The 20,417-nt window shown below is 45.8% G+C and overlaps 1 protein-coding gene across 12 annotated transcripts; it reads right to left on the reverse strand.

Annotated features, from left to right (window-relative positions):
- Positions 1-125: 125 nt before the first annotated feature.
- Positions 126-19,509, reverse strand: LOC112559379 (troponin T, skeletal muscle-like). Of its 12 annotated transcripts, none has more exons than XM_025230571.1 (15): positions 19,397-19,509; positions 16,457-16,508; positions 16,140-16,157; positions 15,488-15,529; positions 11,914-11,953; positions 11,593-11,709; positions 11,338-11,424; positions 10,866-11,018; positions 6,878-6,892; positions 2,959-3,177; positions 2,643-2,683; positions 2,234-2,275; positions 1,895-1,931; positions 1,221-1,444; positions 126-992 (listed from the first exon to the last, which is right to left on the reverse strand). In XM_025230571.1, exons 2-14 carry the CDS (start codon positions 16,474-16,476, stop codon positions 1,265-1,267), a joined length of 1,011 nt encoding a protein of 336 aa, XP_025086356.1. In that variant the 5' UTR covers positions 16,477-16,508; positions 19,397-19,509; the 3' UTR covers positions 126-992; positions 1,221-1,264. The 12 variants fall into 12 exon arrangements, with proteins under 12 accessions (XP_025086356.1, XP_025086353.1, XP_025086352.1 ...); XM_025230568.1 differs by lacking the exon at positions 15,488-15,529 and adding an exon at positions 14,064-14,105 and having other exon boundaries at positions 19,397-19,507; XM_025230567.1 differs by lacking the exon at positions 15,488-15,529 and adding an exon at positions 14,064-14,105 and having other exon boundaries at positions 19,323-19,430.
- Positions 19,510-20,417: the final 908 nt, after the last annotated feature.

Genomic DNA, 20,417 nt, shown 5'->3' on the forward strand with positions numbered 1-20,417 from the left:
CCTCAAATTGTGAGGTGGAGGCAACAGTCTAATGCTCTCCTTTGTTCATGAACACATGCTGTTCACATGCAAACAAGTAGGCGCACATAATTATACTCACACTGAGTTAGGAATTCACAATGCACTTTGCCAGCAAACCATGACAAGAGTCCTTTATTGCAAGAAAAACCCTCAGGGTTTGCCGAGAATATGGGATTTCTATAGGAATATCACACCATCTCCAAATCTCTCAAATCGTAGTTGTTGATAGCAGTATTAATTTCTGTAATATATATATACACTATGAGACAATGGTTTGCATACATGAGTCTACAGAGGATGTTAGTCCACGAGGCAAAACTAGCAGATTGTGAGTTGTTTTGTAAGGTTTTTGGTTTTTGTTCTTGTCAGCCAGAGGACAGGCCTAACCCGGTGTCGAAAAAGACCAAGTGTACAATTTTGGTAGCCTTCTCTCTCTCTAGGTTGTGTTGTGTGGATAGTTGTATTAACTCACCCCCAAATAAATTAATACAAGTATCAGTGAACACAGCCATTGTTCACACCCGTGAAGAGCTCACATATGGTAAATGAACAGGAAGTTTTCTTCTAGTAAGAACCGAGCAGAGAACAGGAACACGAAAGAATCACAGCATCATGTAAACAAGTCGGGTGGATCCAAAAGCCGAAGGAAATTAATCTACGGAAATTTGAACGCTTTCTTACTCTAGTGACCAGAAGAATGCAAGGAGGGAGTGCCTCAACGGCTCTAATCGACCAATGGCAATGAGTGGTCCAAGATGACGTCATACCGACAAGACAGGCTGTTGGCTATCTGAGGTCCAGTGAAAAAAAAATTGTTTTTGGAAAGTGTAGTGGATCGTCTGAGGAGACGCAAGATTAATTATTTTGTCAACGGAAGGATAAGCAGAGAACCAGCGAGACTAGGCCTCCGACCACTTCAGCAGGCCACAGGCGCATGAAGAATAAATAGACGACACGTGACCGATCAGGCACTGCAACAGATACACCGACAGGTCACTGGTGATGACCGCAGTAGCCAGTCTCACTCACACTTAATGTACTCAACCACCCCACACTCCACCCCACACTCCACCCCGCTTCTCTCTCTCACACACACACGTGAGCGCACCAACTCACACACTTAATGTACTCAGCCACCCCACACTCCACCCCACACTCCACCCCGCTTCTCTCTCTCTCACGTGTGCGCACCAACTCACACACTGGGCAGCAGCATCTGTCGACAGGGAGGCGAGCTGAAGCTTTATTCTGCCTCCGCCGCCACCGCCGCCTCCTCCTGCTCCCCACCCTCGCTCACTGGCCGCACGTGCTGGATCTCGGGTGGCGGGGGCTCCTTGGCCAGGTCCTCGAAAAGGACTTTGCGCTCCACGTAGGTCCTGTGGTCTGTGTGTCGCTCGTACTTGCTGCACAGCTGGATCTTGGGCTGCACACGTGAATACCACAGGTTGTGACTACCTGACCACATCGGTCGTTGTGTTCACCTCCTGTCATACATCGAGTGGCAGGTGAACTCTCTCACGACTCTCTTGTCATGCAGCACGCACAGCTACGTCCTCTACTCCCCGTCCTCTCCTCCACACCCGTCTACCGCACACCGGATATTAAATACTTCAAGGCAAGACGCAGATACACAGATACACAGATATACAGTTATACAGTTACACTGATACACAGCTCACTTAGAATAAGTTTATTCTGACATCGCCTGTGCTAGACATGCAGACTGTGCGTGCGCCTATCTGTACATATAATGTATATATGCGTGCATGCACCTATGTCTGTACACCTGTGTGTTTGTCTGTGTGCATTTTTAGACTGTACACATACTTGTGTGTGTCTGTGTGCGTGTATGTTCATGCGTGGGATAACTTACTGGAGCGCCGGTGAATTTATCTGCCAGGCGGTCAAAGCTGAAACACGAGAAATACAATCTTTTTAATTCGCAAGAAAAAGAATTTATGTTTGAAAGCGCGTGCTACTTCATCGCCATCTGCTCTCTCCCCACACATGAGCACATGGAAACGGCTCTCTCCCCACACATGGTCAGACAAAACATCTTTTAGTGTAACACGAACAAGGCTACACCCAAAACCCTCTGAGAAAGGTGTTGAGAGCTTCGCCAGTGAAAACAATCATGAAAGTAACAACAAACATGAAAGTAACAACAAACACAAACGTAACAACAAACAAGCAACAAACGCCAGTTACTTACGATTCATCCACCTGCACTGCAGACACGCCCCTCTTGCCTTTGCTGAAACGGAGGAAAAGCTGTGGTGAGTAAGAGAAAAAGCAAGAGGGGGAACATCTGTCATGAAAGTGCGCGGATATTTTTGATATGCATGTTGAAATATCATAATTTACTAAAAGATAGACGGACTGGCTACTAGAGACAACACAGTCGTTACACATGATAAATCATGGATGTACTACCAGTGTACTACCAATGGCGGAGCTTGTATTCTTGTCACAGTGTACTACCAGTGTCAGCGTTCACGCCTGTATTACTAGTAGTAATGCATCAGTGGTAACACCTGCATTACCAATGGTAACATCTAATTAGTGCAACTAAGATAATTGGAAGTTTTGTCTAAATATTCCAGTCCACTGAAGCTACTGACCCTTTGTTCATTTGCCTGGCTCTCTCCGCTAGTTCAATCATCTGCAACAGAAACAGAAATGTGTCAGGTATTGTGTGTCGAGGTGTGCAACAGGTGTTACGTACACACTGCAGTCACACCTCGGTGACACACACACACGAGGGCAAGGAGGTCTCTGGCGCATGCCTTTGCTGCACGTGCACACCTCACCCACCCAGCCGTGACGGCCACTACCACCACCACCTCACCCACCCAGCCGTGACGCCCACCACCACCACCACCACCACCACCTCACCCACCCAGCCGTGACGCCCACCACCCCCATCACGTGACTCACGTCGTACTGCTGACGTTTGTAGCGCTGCTCCAGGTCGTACTTGTCGCCCTCCAGGCGGCGGATGTGCTCCTGCAGCTCGCGGGCCTTCTCCAGCAGTTTGCTGGCATCCATGCCCTCCAGGGTCAGCGGCTGGATGCGCTGGGACAAGATGGCGCGCTTCTCCTCCTCCAGCTGTTCCTTGGACTTCTGCAGCTCCTCCTTGCTCATGACGCTGTCCAGCTGCACAGGGGTGGGGGGCAGGGAAAGTGCGTGGGGGGAAGGACAACAGAAAGATGGAGGATGTAAGACACTTTTATATGCCAGCTCTGCAGAAGCACTCTAAAGTTCACAACTAGCAGGCCGTGTACTTATCAACATGTCTTATTATCTCAGACAGCATGTTGTCGTTGTTCTACCCACAACCTGTTTAAGTTGTTTTTTTTTCAACTCTAGATTTGCTAGCGACAAAACATTGCACCTTGTTGTCTTGCTATATCTTGCTATGATCGCCGGGTATGTTTGTAAGCATATTTTTATCACTAAAGGACACTGGGTAATCAGACGTGTGTCTAAGTCTATTATTACAGAGCATTATTATCGTTGTGTATGAAGATGGACTGTGAAAGGCATCGTGAGAACGGATAAGATGAAAAGGACGATGTGGGATGGACAACATCAAGATGGAGGATGGCAGCAGCGATCGACGCAAAACAAGAGGACAGTGCAAATGGAGCCAAAACGTTTGGAAAGATAATTTTCGAAAATTCCTCTCGGCATCAATATTTTTAGTAGATACGAGCTAGTCAATTCCAAATATTTAGAAATATTTAAATATAGAACAAAGTCAGTTCCAGCAGCGCAGTTTATCCTGACTTTCTCATAGCATTTACAAATCTTTTTAGGACTTCAATGTTAACAACAATGCAAAATTTATTTACAGAGCAGTGATTCTTTGAGCTGAAGGTGGCAATGAAACATGATTACTGTAGGTGGGAGGTGACACTGCCTCACAGACTGCTGTGAGGTACAAAGACCATGTCGACCGCAAACACAAGGTTAGTGTGGTCCAGGATCACAGATGTGATTAGGAGCGCGATGTCAAGCCGATGACAGGGTTTAAACACAGAAGGAAGCAGCAAGAACAGAAGAACTTTCCAGAAAGGAGATGATGACTTCCAGGGTTCTTGGTGAGAACTTTAGGCTCGCCACACACTGCGCACACACACAGCGCTTGCAGACGCCGACAAGAACACACACAGACACACAGACAGACACACACAGACACACAGACACACAATGAAGACATATCACACAACACATTGTCAAGTCCCCTAACACATCAACTAACCAAATGTATCAGCTGACCACATCACATTTGTGTCAGTGACTGGCTAGGTCACACGTGTGTCAGCTGACCAGATCAGATATACACATTTCATGTGACTGGCATCTTACATGTACACGTGTGTCAGCTGACTCATCAGGTCACGTGTACACGTGTGTCAGCTGACTCATCAGGTCACGTGTACTCTTGTGTCAGCTGACTCATCAGATCACGTGTACACGTGTCAAAAGACACAAACATAAAGGGTCACGTGTTAGTGCGATCATCCAAAGCTACATTGTCGTCTTACATAATGATCAGACATCTGAGTGACTGCCCTTGTAGCGTGGTCATACGTGATGATCCAGCCACTGCTCACGTGGTTAGCTCCCTTACATTGTGGTCTGACAACTGGACAACAGCTACTTGTCAGTGAGTTATTCCCCTTACACCACACCTAAATGTGATGATCCAGCCACTGGCTGAGAAGGTTTTTCTTGAACACGTTTGCCGTCACACACAGGGTCAAATGTCAGCAAGATGTCACAGAGCATCTTAACAGGACTTCAGTAATAAAAGGACTATCGTTAATCCTCATGAACTATTTGTGGAATCCATTCATCACGATAACAGTGACATCAGTTGTTGCCGATGTTTTAGTTCTACTTGCACAGACTGTTCATCTTCAATCCTAAGTTGCTACAAACAGAAGCTCAATGTCCCAATTCTACATCCACTAGTAATTTCTGTTTTAACGAAGAGAGAACTAGTCTCGCTTTGGGTATTTTGATGTTTCTTTGCTCCGTCACAGACGATTTGTATCCCCCTCCCGACTGGATGACCACATGTACTAGCGAGGTAGAACGACAGTTGTTAATACAACGAACAAAGCAACTGACTGTTTAAAAGCTAATGAAGACTCTGTAACGGATGTGCACCTCAGTCTTTTGTATCTTTGTTTACACTTGCAAAAAGCCCGGATATCTCGTCAGACTTTTGCCAGACAAAATCTTGTTACATGGAAACATTGAGACCAGGTCTGTACAATTTCCAGAGCACAACTTGAGTCCTCATACGCTTTTCACTAATCTGACAATGTCTAACCTGATTTATTCTCGGTTGGAACTGTGAAGAGCTTAGGACAACACACAGTCTAGTCAGGAAAACTAACAAAAGCGAAGGTCGTGTTTTATTATAAATTGTTTGCCGATTGGAAAACAAACAAAACTGTTTTATCTGTAGTTTTTTTTAAATATCCAGCAGAAGGGAACACAGTTTAGTTAGTAAGGTAGTTAGGGGGCTGAAGCACACAGACAAGAGCATTTGCTATCAGTCGGACCGAAACATTTGTACACACCTGATGTTCATTAATAAAGTTTAGGTAGTGAATTCATCAAAGGTTTACCAGCTCAGGTCAAAAAGTGTTTATCGAGATTGTTTAGCAAGCGGGGGACAAAGCCAGAAGAAACAGGCCGAGAAAAGACTGGGTGGGAGGGCAGGAGGTCGGGCTCACAGAAAGTCTTTATGTCAAAAGCAAAGAGAACAAAAAGAGACCTTTCCTACAGTTGCAGGACCTTTCCTTTTAAAAAGGTAGGATTTAGACAACAGTCGGGTTTAGTTTTCTGAAACGATTTCGGGCAGTAGCAAATAGCAATAGAAAACAAATGTATTGTAAACAGGAAACAACAAACACAACGGATGCACTTTTGACAAATTAAAAAGTTTAAACAAGAAAAGGAAGACTGAAGGAACAATAGTTTAAAAAGGCAACAGAGAGAATAACAGCAAGTTGTCACTCGTAACCACCATCACACACACACACACACATTTATGATCACCTGTTCTAAGTACTACATTATGGAAAAGATGCCGTGTACTGGGCACTGACAGTAACAGGTTTAAAAAAGTTTAAACAAAAGCTTTGCATCTTCTTTTAGTTGTAGTTCTACAGACACGTGAGCCTACTCAGTGTATACTCCAGACATGACACACACCCACAGTGCTCTCTTTGCTAGCAAATGGTCTGTAAGACAAGGTGGCACTACAAGCTACCCACTCATCTACTCACCTATCTTGCTACCTGGCTACTAGCGATCTCACCCATCTACCCACATTTTGTAAAGCATGTAAACATGGTCTATGCATTGCCTAGCATTACCACTCAAAGGAATTTCTTAAACTTAAAGGTAAAATGTATAATAAGTCACAAAAGCTTCTGATGTCAGATAAACGAAAAAACCGTTTTAAAACATTAAGCTAAAGTTCCAAACATGTTATACTGACACTCTGTAGTTAGCGTGTACTCAATAACAAACGAATATTAATCATATCACAAGAAGCTTAAACTTCCATTAATGATATCACAAAAAGCTAAAACTTAGATTATTGTTAGTGTCAGCTAGCCATTGTCAATCCAAATAAGTTTTAGCAGTTGCAGAGCACGATGGGAAGGCAGGAACTCATTGGCATAGTTCTTGTGCTAGCAGCCACCTACCACTAAAGTCTGTTTGTCAGGGAGGTGGGAGGAAACCGGAGGCTATAGCGGATGTAGTGTCAGCCTGAGGGAGGAGAGGCGGAGACAACAAATATACAGAAAGCAAACAGAAAGAACTTTACCCCTCGAACGAGTTCCTGATGAGAAATATTAGTGTTTCATTAACAGCAGCGTGTGTCAACATTAGCGTTGTCAATGGTTACACTATATCAATATGTATACATACAACAGCATATATCATCACAACCCAACTGCAGTTTTAGGCAACCAACTTTTTTAAAATATAAAAAATACATTTTGGGTTTTGCATCTTGAAAATTAATCTACAACTCACAAGGCAATCATTAGAAATCAGTATCTGGACAGTTTCTGTGCGTCACGTTCACAAAAGACAAGAAAAGAAAATGTAGACATTTGAAAAAAAAAGGTGATTGCCATTGGTTACATGAAGTCAATGTGAACATTAGAAACACACATTCACATTATATTATGGCAATTCAACAGCAGAGCCCAATGCTCGGACTGTCCGGTCTGTTTGATAGGAAAGCTCGTGATGACCTCCCTGTCAGTCTCCTAACCACCTGTTCGTGATGCAGGTGAGATGTCACCGCCACAAAGCGCGTGTCATGTCGGAATGTGGGGGCTAAGGAGGACTTTACACTTCGGTAACCTATTTTATTGGTTAAATTATATAAACATAAGAGAGTAAACATTGGTTTTGGCCATAAGACGGTCCATGTGATGATGACAGGTGGGTCCGATCGTCCGTCATGACGACTCGCTAAATACTGACGAGAGAGAAACGAGGGCGATGTGTGGGACGTCATACAGCAACAGAAACAGAACACGTGAAGTTGGAGGAATACTAATGATCTTTGTTGTGAAACCGCATGACAGTATGCACAGACTCTCCCTCTCCCCCCCTGACACGCTGACCGCAGATGGCATAAACAAGACGTCAACGACAACAGGATGTGACGTAATGCACGACAGACACGCCAGCATGTCGCTGGCAAAGGTCACTGGCACACGCGAGGTCAGAACGTAAAGACGAGTGTCTGACAGACAACAACCTCTAGCTTTCCTTCTTTTTTTCTCTCTCTCACTCTGCTGGTGCACAACACTTAAGTCTCGCTCTGCTGTCAACAAACTGCAATGGCGGGCAAACTGCAGATTGCAAACACACGTCAACAAACAGAAAATGTCTGTCAAACTAATCCGATGAGTGAACGCCGCGCCACATGATCTTCCCTAACTGTCCTCGCAGCATCTGTCAACCGCCAAAGCCACCTAGCAACGTCATCAAGCATCTTCTGGCCGAGCTCAGCGCCCCCTGCCGGCGGTGCCTCCCTCTACCAACGCCTGCGTGCGACACAAAGGTGAGTGTGTGACCTACCTACACAAGCAGCAGCTGCAGGACCTACTCTGTGTGTGTGTGTGGACTGTGGCAAGTTCCTACCTGATGCTACTCTATTCCCTCGGACTGTCGAGCTGTTACACCAAGAAAGCTGTTAGGGAGTCTATTAGTAAGACTTGCGGCACCAAAATACTGTTTATCTACATTTAGTAGTTGATGCTACATGTCCATCAATATTATTAGGATTAATATTTTGAAAAAAACGAAAGCTTGTTTTCGCCATGTTCTACGCAAACGCTGTCCACCCTGGAGGGAGAACTCAGTCGATGTTTCCAGAAAAGGGAAAAGCTTTTTGTCTGACAACATTTCATTCCATCTTTAGCAAAAGTTAGGACGCGTGGTATGTCTGAGGGCAGCTGAGTGCAAACTTGAACTGATTTACAATTAGGACATATTAAGGTCTCTATGTCAAGGCTGGCGAACAATTAAAAAAGAGAGAAATCTCGGCAGTTTGAGAGGCTAGGAGTACGATGTGTCTGCCCCTACACTTGGGCCACTGCACCACTTTGTAAGCCACAGCTGTGACTTGAGTGAGCAAGTGTCAGTCAGTCCCAGTGAACTGTCAGACTTTGTCAACAATATCCTGAAATAGTTAGGGAGCAGTTGTAGGGTAGAAGCAGACTAGAGCAAGGAGTCATCAGTGAACAGTGCAAGCTTCTTTAAGTGAACTGTGTAGGTTACACTGTGTGAACAGTGTCAGCTAGGCTGTTAGCTAGGCTGTGTGAACTGTGTCAGACTGTGTGAACTGTCAGCTAGGTTGTGTGAACTGTGTTAGCTAGGCTGTGTGAACTGTGTCAGACTGTGTGAACTGTCATCTAGGCTGTGTGAACTGTTAGCTAGAACGTTTGAAGTGTAAATACTAGTTTGGGTGGAGGCCGCTTGCTGCCCTCGCTCCCCCTGCAGGGTGGACCATTAGCACTATGCATAAAGCTGAGAAACGGATACCACGCAGAAGAATGGAAGAGCTACTTATCTGCAATTAAAAATATGCAAAGAACAGGATGAAGACTTTTCTTCAAAATAAAATTCTAATCATCATGAAATACTGCAATATGACATTCTAAAATGATTTTCTAAAAGAATTTTTATTTGTCTACAAATGTAATCGGCTTGCTAAATATCAGCACAAAACAGGCAAAAAAAAAAAAAAAGAGGAAAACAACAAACAAAACCAAAACCCGAATATTTCTGCACAGGTAAGAACATGTCCAACTGCTCGTTAAATAGTCTGAGCTTATAGCCGACAGCACTACAGTCCATGGACTTTGCAATGTTTTCTAGACAGCTGGTCGCAGTGCAGATGCCTTATCTAATGCATGAGCCAGTTACTAAATATTGACAAGAGAGCTAAATGAAAAAATAAATGATATTTTGAACGAAACAACATGAACTACTTCGCCACAAAACTAAAGCCAAGGACATAAACAAGAGAGTAGTTGAGATCACAAGTGCCCCCTGTCACCCACAATGCTGTCCTGTCCTCAGGCGACACGACTTTAGTTTCTCGCCCTGTTCAGGCTTACCACATGTTTCCAGAGAACACATTCATAAAAGAAAAGTTTGCAAAGGTCTCATCATTTGTTTCTTGTACACCAAGACACAAAGTGACCCTTGCATGAACGATGCCAACCCAGCACTTAAAAGTCTGTGACAGGAGGCACTGGAAGAAAACCAAATAATGAACATTGAATCAACTAATTCTGTGCATTGAAAGTGATAATCAGGGATTGGAAACAAAAAGAAAGAGAGAAAAAAACCGCACAAACTGAAAACCAAGTAAAAGTGTTTGAGTGACATGGTCAAACCAGAAAGGTCAGTCCTTTGGCCATGTAAACACCAGAGGTTGGGTGTGCGGGGAGAGTGTGTTTGTTTATCACACGATACTCCCCCAGCCCTCGGTTACAATTCACTGACTTACACCTGACAGGTATGGTCAGACTTTAAAACGGAACATTGAGCCCCAAGACTCCTGCTGAGCTATAACGGATCCCAGGGACACGACAGACTTCTGTACCCGGGCATCAGTCTAGTATAAACTGGGAAATAGTTGGACTGATGCTGGGAGCTGGGGTCGGCTGATCGCACCAACATCTTTACTTGAGGCTGGCACAGGACACATCACAGGACACATCACAGGACACACACCTGTGTCCACTACCCTGTGTCTTGACAGAAGTAACCAGCAGGTCAGCAAGGGACTGTAGGCTCTCCCAGTAATACAGGGATGGTGCCAGGGGGTCAGTGCACCACTCACACTGAATGTCAATCACACTGCACAGTGTGATTCAGTAGCCGACAAGCTGGGAGCGCAATTCACTGTGATGTGAATTCAAACACACCAACACGTGTGATTCAGTAGTAGGTGAGGGTTTCATGGTTTCAGCAACCAGAACCTCATCACAGTCCCCTGCCCAGCTCGCCACTCAAATAAGAGACTAAACATATTTAAATCGTGTTTCTATCCAGTTTTTCTAAGCAGTCCCCCGGTCTTTCAAGGAGTGACGACTTTCTGGTCGACGATGAGCACAGGAAGCTTCGCGAACTCAAGAGACAAGCTGTGCGGTGTGGGACGCTCGAGACTTGCGCGTGACGGCGCCAAAACACAGACATACACACGTGCACACACGTACACACACGTGCACACACGTACACACACACAGACACACGCACGAGAGACAGGGGAGACTACTTACACCGCCATGCACCTTCTCAGCATCACTGCGCTTGGTGATGACGAAGTTAGGGCCCTTGGGCTTGTTGAGCCTCTCCTCCGCCTCTCGCTTCTTGCGGTCCCTGTCCTCCTTGTTGCGCTTCTCCTCCTCCTGCTTCTTGCGGCGTCTCTCCTCCTGAACGAAGAAGAAGGCCAGGGAACCGTTGGAGATGAGAGAACTCGGCAAAACCACGTGGTCTCTTTGTTTTACATGAGTAAACTACAATGTGAGGACACGACATGCTAACTGGCTGTTTAATCATGAATACTGTCCAAGCTCAGTTGTTTGAGCAGATTATTCATGTTGTACTCAGTGTACACAGCTGTAAACAATTACACATTTACTCTCTCTATGTTATTTATTTCAATGTGAACCAAGTAAACCAAAGCTGGTCATTCAAACAATTTGTGGCAGACAGCACGTGTGTCTGTGAGGGCAAGGAACTCAGACTCACATCATCAGCCTTCCTTCTGGCCTCCTCTTGTGACCTCAGCACGGCCCACTTCTTCTCTTCCTCTTCTCTCTCCTTGGCACGTTGTACCTGTCACACAATCCAACAGGTTGTCAGACAACAAACAGCCGAGCTTACAGTCCAACAGGTTGTAACACAAGGTTTGTGGGAAGGTTTGCATGCCGGGAGTAGTCCAGTTCAAGTTTGTGATGTGACACTAAGGTGTCGTAGCCCTATGACCGGCTGAACAGTGCTCACCCTCTTTTCTTTCAGGGCGGCGATCTCGGCGTACTCCTTCTCTCGCTCGGCGCGCCGCATCTCCTCGTACTCCGCCAGCTCCTGCCGCTGCTTCTCCAGGCGAGCCTGCTTGGCCTCCTGCACCACACAGCACGGCATCAAGACGAGAAACACACACACAACACACACACAAACACACAAGCAGCAGTCATTTATTCGCACATCACACTCGTCACATCACATTGCATCTCCCGAGTTGTCTGCCAGTCAGACCAATTTTCACACGAATTTTCTGCTCATTCATCCATCTATCCGTCTGTTAGATGACCTCTGGGTTCATACCTCCATTGCTCTTTTTGCCTCCTCGGGATCGGAAGGGATTCTGGTCAGAAAAATAAATAAAATTGGATGTAAGCAATATTCAATGAGAAAGGAATAAATCAAGAAGTGAGGAAGATACAACAAAACAATTCTGTAAAGATGCCAGACGACATGCCACAGACACACAATCACACTTGCTTATCTCGGTTCATCTATGCAAATATTTGTATGGATTGACTTTGACCATTGACTTTGAGTAGCTTACAAGTATCAGAACATATTTGTTATAAGTTAAACATCTCACACACTCACACACACACTCACACTCACAAAATGCATGTCAGACACCATGGTGTGGTGCTGCACCAAACCTTCAGTAACACTCACAGTCATTCATCGTAACACCAGTCAGCAGCACACGAACATACAGACTGAACTCAAAAATAAACAAACACACAAATGGATAATAAAAGACAATAGTAGGTCAGGTATGTTTAACATATTGCTAGAATCTGAAGACTTGTATCTGTATTGCCAGAGGACAATAGAACATCATAGAAAGCTGAGAGCTAATGGAGAAAAGGAGGGAAAGAGATTTATTGACACGATACCGTGTTGCATGCCAAGGACAACAAATCTTCCCAACACATAAACAACTCGTCTCGCCAAAAACAGTTTAATCACGTGACCTGCTAACCAATGCTTCACACGCAGACACAAGAACGACAGCTCGCAAATAAGCAAAAACAAACAAGCAGTCAGGGTTAGGTGAGAAAATGTCGGCTACTGACTGACATTAGTTGGGTTAGTAAGAACTGGATACAGCAACAGACAGAACAACAGCAACAGACAGAACGACAGCAACAGACAGAACGACAGCAACAGACAGAACGACAGCAACAGACAGAACAACAGCAACAGACAGAACGACAGCAACAGACAGAACAACAGCAACAGACAGAACGACAGCCAGACGAACTCCAGAGGCCGCCAGACTTTTACAAAGTTGTTGTTGTTGTTGTTGTTGTTGTTGTTGTTGTTGTTGTTATTGTTACTATTATTATTCTGGACCATGAGGGTTTGGTGCAGTTGCCCTTCAAATCATCCGCGTATCGCTCTATTTCCTCCTCACTGATGACTGTCCTGGGAGGGCAGCCTCGTTCTGAGTCTTGCAGGTAGAGACTAGAGGTTGATGAGGTGGTTTGCAAAGCTTGTGGGACTTGAATGAGTTCTGCGGCCAAAATGAATGAATACGCCAGCAGCTTAGGGTGTGTTCTCTATGAATGTATGTGGGGTTTCTGTGTGTGCGCTCCGTGCAATGTTAGCTAGTTTGTTTTCACTGTCCTGAGAACACTGGACTCGTTTTAACATGAATAACATGTAGGGTGGGCCATGCGCTGGTCAGAAGTCCAGATGCACAACACAGCGCATTTCTAAAACTTGTTAGAAGAATTTAAAATTTAAAAGATTTTAAAAATCGCTTTGAAGTCATGTGGATGCTTTGCTCGAGGGCCGAAGCAACATATTAACAGCAGTATTGTGAATGTTCATGGCTCGCAGATGTTCTAAGCTGCTGAAACAGTTTTCACAGAGATGGTCATGGTTAGGAAAATGAGCTTCGGGGGGAAGAACTCGAGGTGCAAGAACAGATAGACAAACACGATTACATACGGGTAGTCTCACACACGCGCTCAAACATACCAACACACGGACGTATACAAATATATTCTGATCATACACGCACACACACACACACGCACACACACACACACACAAACACACACAAAGATACAGGCGTTGACGCCAAATACAAGAGAACTAACAACAACAATATGAACCACACAGACACACACAACATTTCCCACTCTACATGTTTGTCATTGCATTCCAGTGCATTACTGTTCCAAATACACAACGGCACTGAGAACAGAAGAGACTACAGCATTCCGTCCATCCGACACACCAGCCAGCACTCGGTGTCCACGATTAGTCCGTGTAAACGCAAGTCTAGAAAACAACATTCCAGTCAACCACAAGCTTCAAACCACAATTCATTCCTCTCAACTCGCTGATGGTTTAAACCGCTGTGAAAACAACAACATTCCAGTCTAACAGTTGCCAAGCAACAACGACAGGCAGACACGTGGCAAGGGGTTGTCGTCGTCACTTACGGAAGTTCGGGGGCCCTGTCTGTATATGTCGCTCGTTCCGGCCTGTGCATTACATTCACAAGCAATTAAAACTTGTTCATTAGGCTTTTAGTCATGTGACTTTTACTTTTAAGTAAGCTGACGATCAACATCTGCTTCTGTCACACGCCATTCATCGCTTTCTCCACGTTTTAGACAACTTTGCAGAGCAGGTTAATACAAGACGATAACACTATTATCTACTCAACTATAAATAGCCACAAGTTATCTTTGATGTCGACAAGCTTTTTGTCCTGTGTGGGTACAGTACATGGGTACAGTACATGGGTACACTAGGATACAGCGCTGCTGTCGAGTCACGGGACCAGGACACGCACGCACGCACGCACGCACACACTGCTGAAACATGCGTGTGGTCATGTCGCACTTGCTCACACGTGCACGCATGTGCATGACACGAAGACACAAGTGTTGTGGTTGTGTGACACAACACACCCATCATCCTTCACTCGTCTGACGATCCGTGCACTCGCCATGACAGGCCCACGTCACCATTGCCTCACAGGTGAGAGACGGCGAGGTCACCGGTAGAGTTCACAGGTGAGGAAAAGAGTCAATTAGTAAAAATGTATCAATACCTACATCTGCATGTCACTGGCTTCCATTGGTATGTCCACACACCTGGCATTGTGACATCTTTGATTGTGATGTCACCATGTGACATGGCGTCTCGTGAGTGTATTGTGTCAGGCTCGTCTAGCATCCTCCCTGTCCTCCTAACCTCGGGCATCAACTCTACGGTAAACCGCACGTGTGTCTGGCCTGACATGTTGCATCGCTCTGCACACCCTCCACTGGCACACACCAGGGTGTAAGCCCACCTGCCACAGTCCAGCAGCCACTGTACCACTCAGCCCACAGCCGCCTACAGTGCACGTGTCGGCTGTCACACACCCGCTACGGCGAGGATCACAACATGCCGGGGGACCACAGGCAGGTGCTCAGGCACTAATATGCAATCCAGGTGATGCAGGGACCAAAGTCAAGGTAACTAGTTCACTCAGTCTAGACACCCGCATGATGTGCCAAGGGGCAGATGAGAGGAGAGAGAGAAGCAAAGTTGTGTTGTGCTGGCTTTGTAGACAGAGCCACACCCACGCTACTCTTGTGTCACGTGACAGGCACAACGATGAAGTCAGCAGGCTAGAGATAGATGACAGCTACAACCACGGTGCGAGGGGTCACAGGGTCATAGAGTGACGGCTGTTCTCCACAGACAAAACTGGAATATCACGGGTGAGCTAGCAACTACAGACAGCAGCACAAGGCTCAGGATGTGGACTACAAGATGGAGCTACAGCTAGGACACGGTCCACCCAGCAAACTCTCATCTACAGCAAGATGTCTGGGGCTGGTCAACATTCACACGTGCATACTGGACTTACTCCTCCTGCACTGGCTTGCTGCTGGCGGCAGACTCTCCCTCCCTGATATTCCGACAGGGTGTTCACATCAAACAGCAGTTCATGGCACATTTCTTTGTTATAATTCAAATGTCGACTTTTCTCTCTCTACATTTCCTTTCTTTCCTCACCTCTCTCTCTCTCGCACACCCTTTCATTTACTGTGTGCATGATGAATGTGTACAAATATTCAGTTCATAGTTTGTGTATACATGTATCAGCTTCTAAACTTCATTCAGCGATTGAAAAATATGTTTGGCGATTGAACTATGGATCTGCTCTAAGTAAATAGTCTATAAATAATTTGTATGTGCAGAAAATAAATTACTACTGTAGAATTGGTCTTAAAAATAGAAAACTAGAAAAGGTTTTAAAAATAATTGACAAAAGGAGGTAAGGGGGAGGTAAGGAGAAGATGTCTAGAATTATAAAACAGAAGTCCTGTCAACAAACAAGGTGATACACTGTCTACAGAGTAGGATAGGACACACTTCCAGGTGATCTCATGATCTTAGGTCACAGCGAGGTACTACAAAGGGAATGTCTGAGAGAAGGAGAGAAGGGGTCAGAGAGAAGGGGTCAGAGAAGGGGTCAGACAGGTTCTAAAGACAGGGCAGGAAACTGCGCTACTCACTCCTCTTGTGGGGTCTCGCTGCAAAGATAATGAGACAAAAGATGAAGTCAGCTGGCGAGGTCCAGCTGTGGCCAAGTCATGGTTTAGTTACAACATTGTCAAAACATGTACACATTGCATAATTAACAGCTGTGTGACGACGTGCACGCCTGACATTCAGTGTTCAGACTCACAAACAGTTGGGGACATGGTTCACTTTCATAAACAATCGTGACACAAAGTACAAGAAGCTCGCTCAGGACTCGGACACTACAACAGTTGTCACCAACATCAACAGTCTGGTCAAGTGCTGACCAACATCAACATGTTATACTTACACAGTCTCCTCGTCGGCCATCTTCGTGTGTAGCTTGTGAGAAAGTGGTCAAGCTGAAAAATAAATAAAGTAGAATAAACAGAGGAAAATGTTACAGAATCTTGTTAAACAAACAGTACACGATGAATGTAGGAATTAATTAATTTACTAGTTTAAAATAGTTTAGCTATGGTCTGTAGCCACCACCTGGCATCACCAGATAACCAAATAGTTTAGCTATGGTCTGTAGCCACTAGCCGGCATCATCAGCACATAAAATAGTTTAGCTATGGTCTGTAGCCACCACCTGGCATCACCAGCAAGATTTCCAAAGAGCTTTGCTGGCTGAGCTAAAAATAGCAACCCGTCCGTTAGCGGAGCGAGCTGCGTTTTTCCTCCCCCTCCCTCCCTCCCCTCCCTCGACATCTGCAGACATCAGACGATGAAGCCGAGCAGCTTGGCCTGTCTCACTCGTGAGGTTGTGACCTCTACAACTTGCTGTGAGCTCCCCTTGTCCTGACTGAAGCACACCTGTAGCGACTGTAACACCTGCCGGCAGCAGATGTCGTTGGTTTCTGCTGAAATCGAGGAATGTGAGGCGGTTTGTTGCTACGGCAACCAGACAGAAGGCTGGAGACGAACGGTGGTGGGAAGCAGCTGGTAGACCAACCTTTCAGTTGTTGCTTCCGATGCACTTTCAGCGACTGTAGACAGCAGCTGTTCACTGCTCTTTGTAGATATTTTCGCTGTTCGTAGTAGACTTTGACCTCTTCGTTACTACTCATAATACATGTACTCAGCACAATGTGCAGTCTGCTGTACACAGCCACACCGTCTGTCAATCATGGCCGTGAAGGTTTCTGAGGACAGGAGGCAGTGCTGTACCCGCTGCCAGAAATCCGTGTACATCCTCCCACACCACAGACAGACTACACTTCGCTAGTAGTTGCTAAACATCGGTCCGGTGAGCAACAAACGACCTGATGAATCACTGACGTGTCAAGACAAACAAACAAACAAACAAACAAACAAACAAACAATACCATCATGTAGCCCAAATGGCTGCACCACTCCCAGCACACCGAGATATTGCTGCTAAACAACAACAAAGCGAAAGAAATCGAAAGAAGAAAAACTCAGATGTGAGCCATTACTTAGGAAAGAAGAGAACGTATCAAACGTATCAACATGCAGGAAAAGCGAAGAAAGCCCAGGAAGACAGCAAGGAGGCAACGACGATGTTGTATGTCACAGGGTCAGAACACCCAACGACCGTGACGTCACCACGCCAAACCGTCATATGACTGACATCACAGCGTCAACAATGTACGACAGTGACGCAACAGGTAGTACTGTTGGTGACATCACGTGACAAGTACTGTTAGTGACATCACGTGACAAGTACTGTTAGTGACATCACGTGACAAGTACTGTTAGTTGACATCACGTGACAAGTACTGTTGTTGACATCACGTGACAAGTACTGTTAGTGACATCACGTGACACGTACTGTTAGTGACATCACGTGACAAGTACTGTTGGTGACATCACGTGACAAGTACTGTTAGTGACATCACGTGACAAGTACTGTCGTTCCCAGCAACCTTGGCTTGACCTCCAGTGCACTTACATAATCGGCCTTGAGTTGCCTCCACTTCTCACCTCCGACCTCCGTTAGGACGGAAGGTCCACTGGTCTCCGAGCCCAGACTTCAACATTTGTAAAGTGTCGGAAGCATCTGACATGTCCGACTGTTACGTCTGCCACTTTGGGAATCCTCGCGACATCGTACTTGTCTTGTTTGTCTATCCTGACTGGCGGGAACCTTGTAGACATGTTCTGCTGTTGTTCATCAAGGCTGTCTGAACATGAACAAGATGGCTGCTGCATGCATCAGACATTGCTAAGGCCAGTAAAGGGTGCTCAGTACAAACTGAGAGACCATAACCTCTTACAGACTATTTCCACAACCTGCAGCCTGCACTTGACACCTGCACTGACACCTGCACTGACACCTGAACAAGCTAATTGCTATGTTCATGAAGAATTTCCAACACTGACAATAAATATAAGTTGTAGGCGGTGACTGGCCACAACTCGGGGGACAGTGTTGAGAGGACCTGCACACCTGTAGTGAGCATCACACAGACCGCACTGCACACACTACACTTCAAGTGTCGACATGTGAACGATGACATCACAAAGTTAACGGTTCACCTCTCTGTTCGCCAGCTCGTCCTACAGACTGACTCGGTTTACCCGAAGGTCGGTTTGCTAACAAAGTGCGGGGCCACCACAGTCGCAGCCAAGCAGGAGTCCAGTGCAGTGAGGACCGGCGACTCCATGCTGACCTCCCTGCGCACCTAAAGGTGGGAGGAAAAGCGGAGGGCCAGACTGCGGCGAGCCTTACCTGACTATTCCGTGAACGATTTGATCCGAGAGTAAGATTAACATGGGTTAGTCTGTCCACGAGACACCAGGCTTGAGACACGAGGTTTGATGAAGACAGATGGAAGGCAGTCGGACTGGAAGTGAACTTTGTTTGCAAAGACTGGGATGGGGAGAGAAAGTTGGAAGTTTCAGTTTCATCACAAACTCACTTCGGAGATGAAAGCTATTTATATTTCGTTCGTTCTATCATATGTTACACAATATTACAATATTACACAAAATATTACTCAGTGAAACAGCCGCCGGTGTCCGGCGTATCACTCACACCTGCATGTGCGCTGGCATCCATGGCTTACCTGAGTTTCGTAGAAAACCGAAATACAACATTCAGGTAGTCGCTTATTAAAGCACAGAGCACACAATCAGATGCTGTTGACAAAACATTCGCAAATCACACGCAGATGATGAGATAACTGATCAGTGAAATCACCAATTACCTGAGAGAAGACGGTTGGGCGGCAGAGCTACAGCTGATGAAATGTGAAAAAACAAGCCCACAGCCGACACTTACCTAGATCAGTCGAAACAAGATGGCTGCCAGAGCTGGGCTGCTGGAATGTAGTACGGGGTAGAGGCTGATTGCAGCAAAGGATGTTTATAGAGGCGCACACGACATTCGCTTTCAGTCTTTACGTGCAGCTGCACGTTCCGGGGAGGTTGACTTTGTCCACCTTTTCACCAAGAAGTCAGCTGAGCTCACAACTCACTGCAATTTGTCTCAGGTGTTTAACTTTCGTCCCCAGCAAGAGGGTTGAGTGAGTTTGAAATTCTTTTCTGTTCAAAATTTGACTTTATTTTAATAAAACATGAGCTCCATGCAGGCCTTATACCCCTCCAGGAATAAAAGTGGACTCGCCCGCACTGCGCGTGCAACTGGGAAACGGTTGCCACAGCAGCCCTGCAAGGCCCGCTGGTCGCCGGCCCCTACTCCTTTTATAGTCAATGAGTAACCCGACCGCTGCCAGCACGCGCGCCGCGTATTTTGGGCACGAGCGTGCAGGAGGCAGTGTGATGACGTCGACAAGAACTGTGCTCTACGTCATCACACCTCGCCAGGCAGTGTGCACGAAGACATCGTTGAGCGGACTTTACTAAGGAGGTCTTAAGGGGCAGCGCTCACTACAACTTGTGTCACGTGGCAGGGACTACAGCCAGCAAGATGGAGGTTCTGTCTGCTCCAGTGTCACAGACAACCAGACGGTCAACAGCTCCAAGCCTCCGACTCATTGGTTCAAGAGAGATTCAATTCGGTCCATCCATACACTGACAACTGACAAATATTTATTTGTGGTAACAGAATAAATAAAAGTTGTACATCTCTAGCCCTCGTCTCTGTAGACGAAGCTGACATTATTACAAAACAAAGACACTAAAATCACAGAGAGAAAAATTAGGATAGGTACAGTGATGATGTTTGATGTCTGAATTGACAAGGATGAACATTTTTGAGTAATGAATGACATATCACGTGATACATATTCAATTTGTCAGTGTTAGTTTAATCTGGGTGGGAAGCCTGTGTAAGACATCAG

This window comes from Pomacea canaliculata, linkage group LG3 (genome assembly GCF_003073045.1).
Source record: "Pomacea canaliculata isolate SZHN2017 linkage group LG3, ASM307304v1, whole genome shotgun sequence".
NCBI lineage: Eukaryota > Metazoa > Mollusca > Gastropoda > Architaenioglossa > Ampullariidae > Pomacea > Pomacea canaliculata.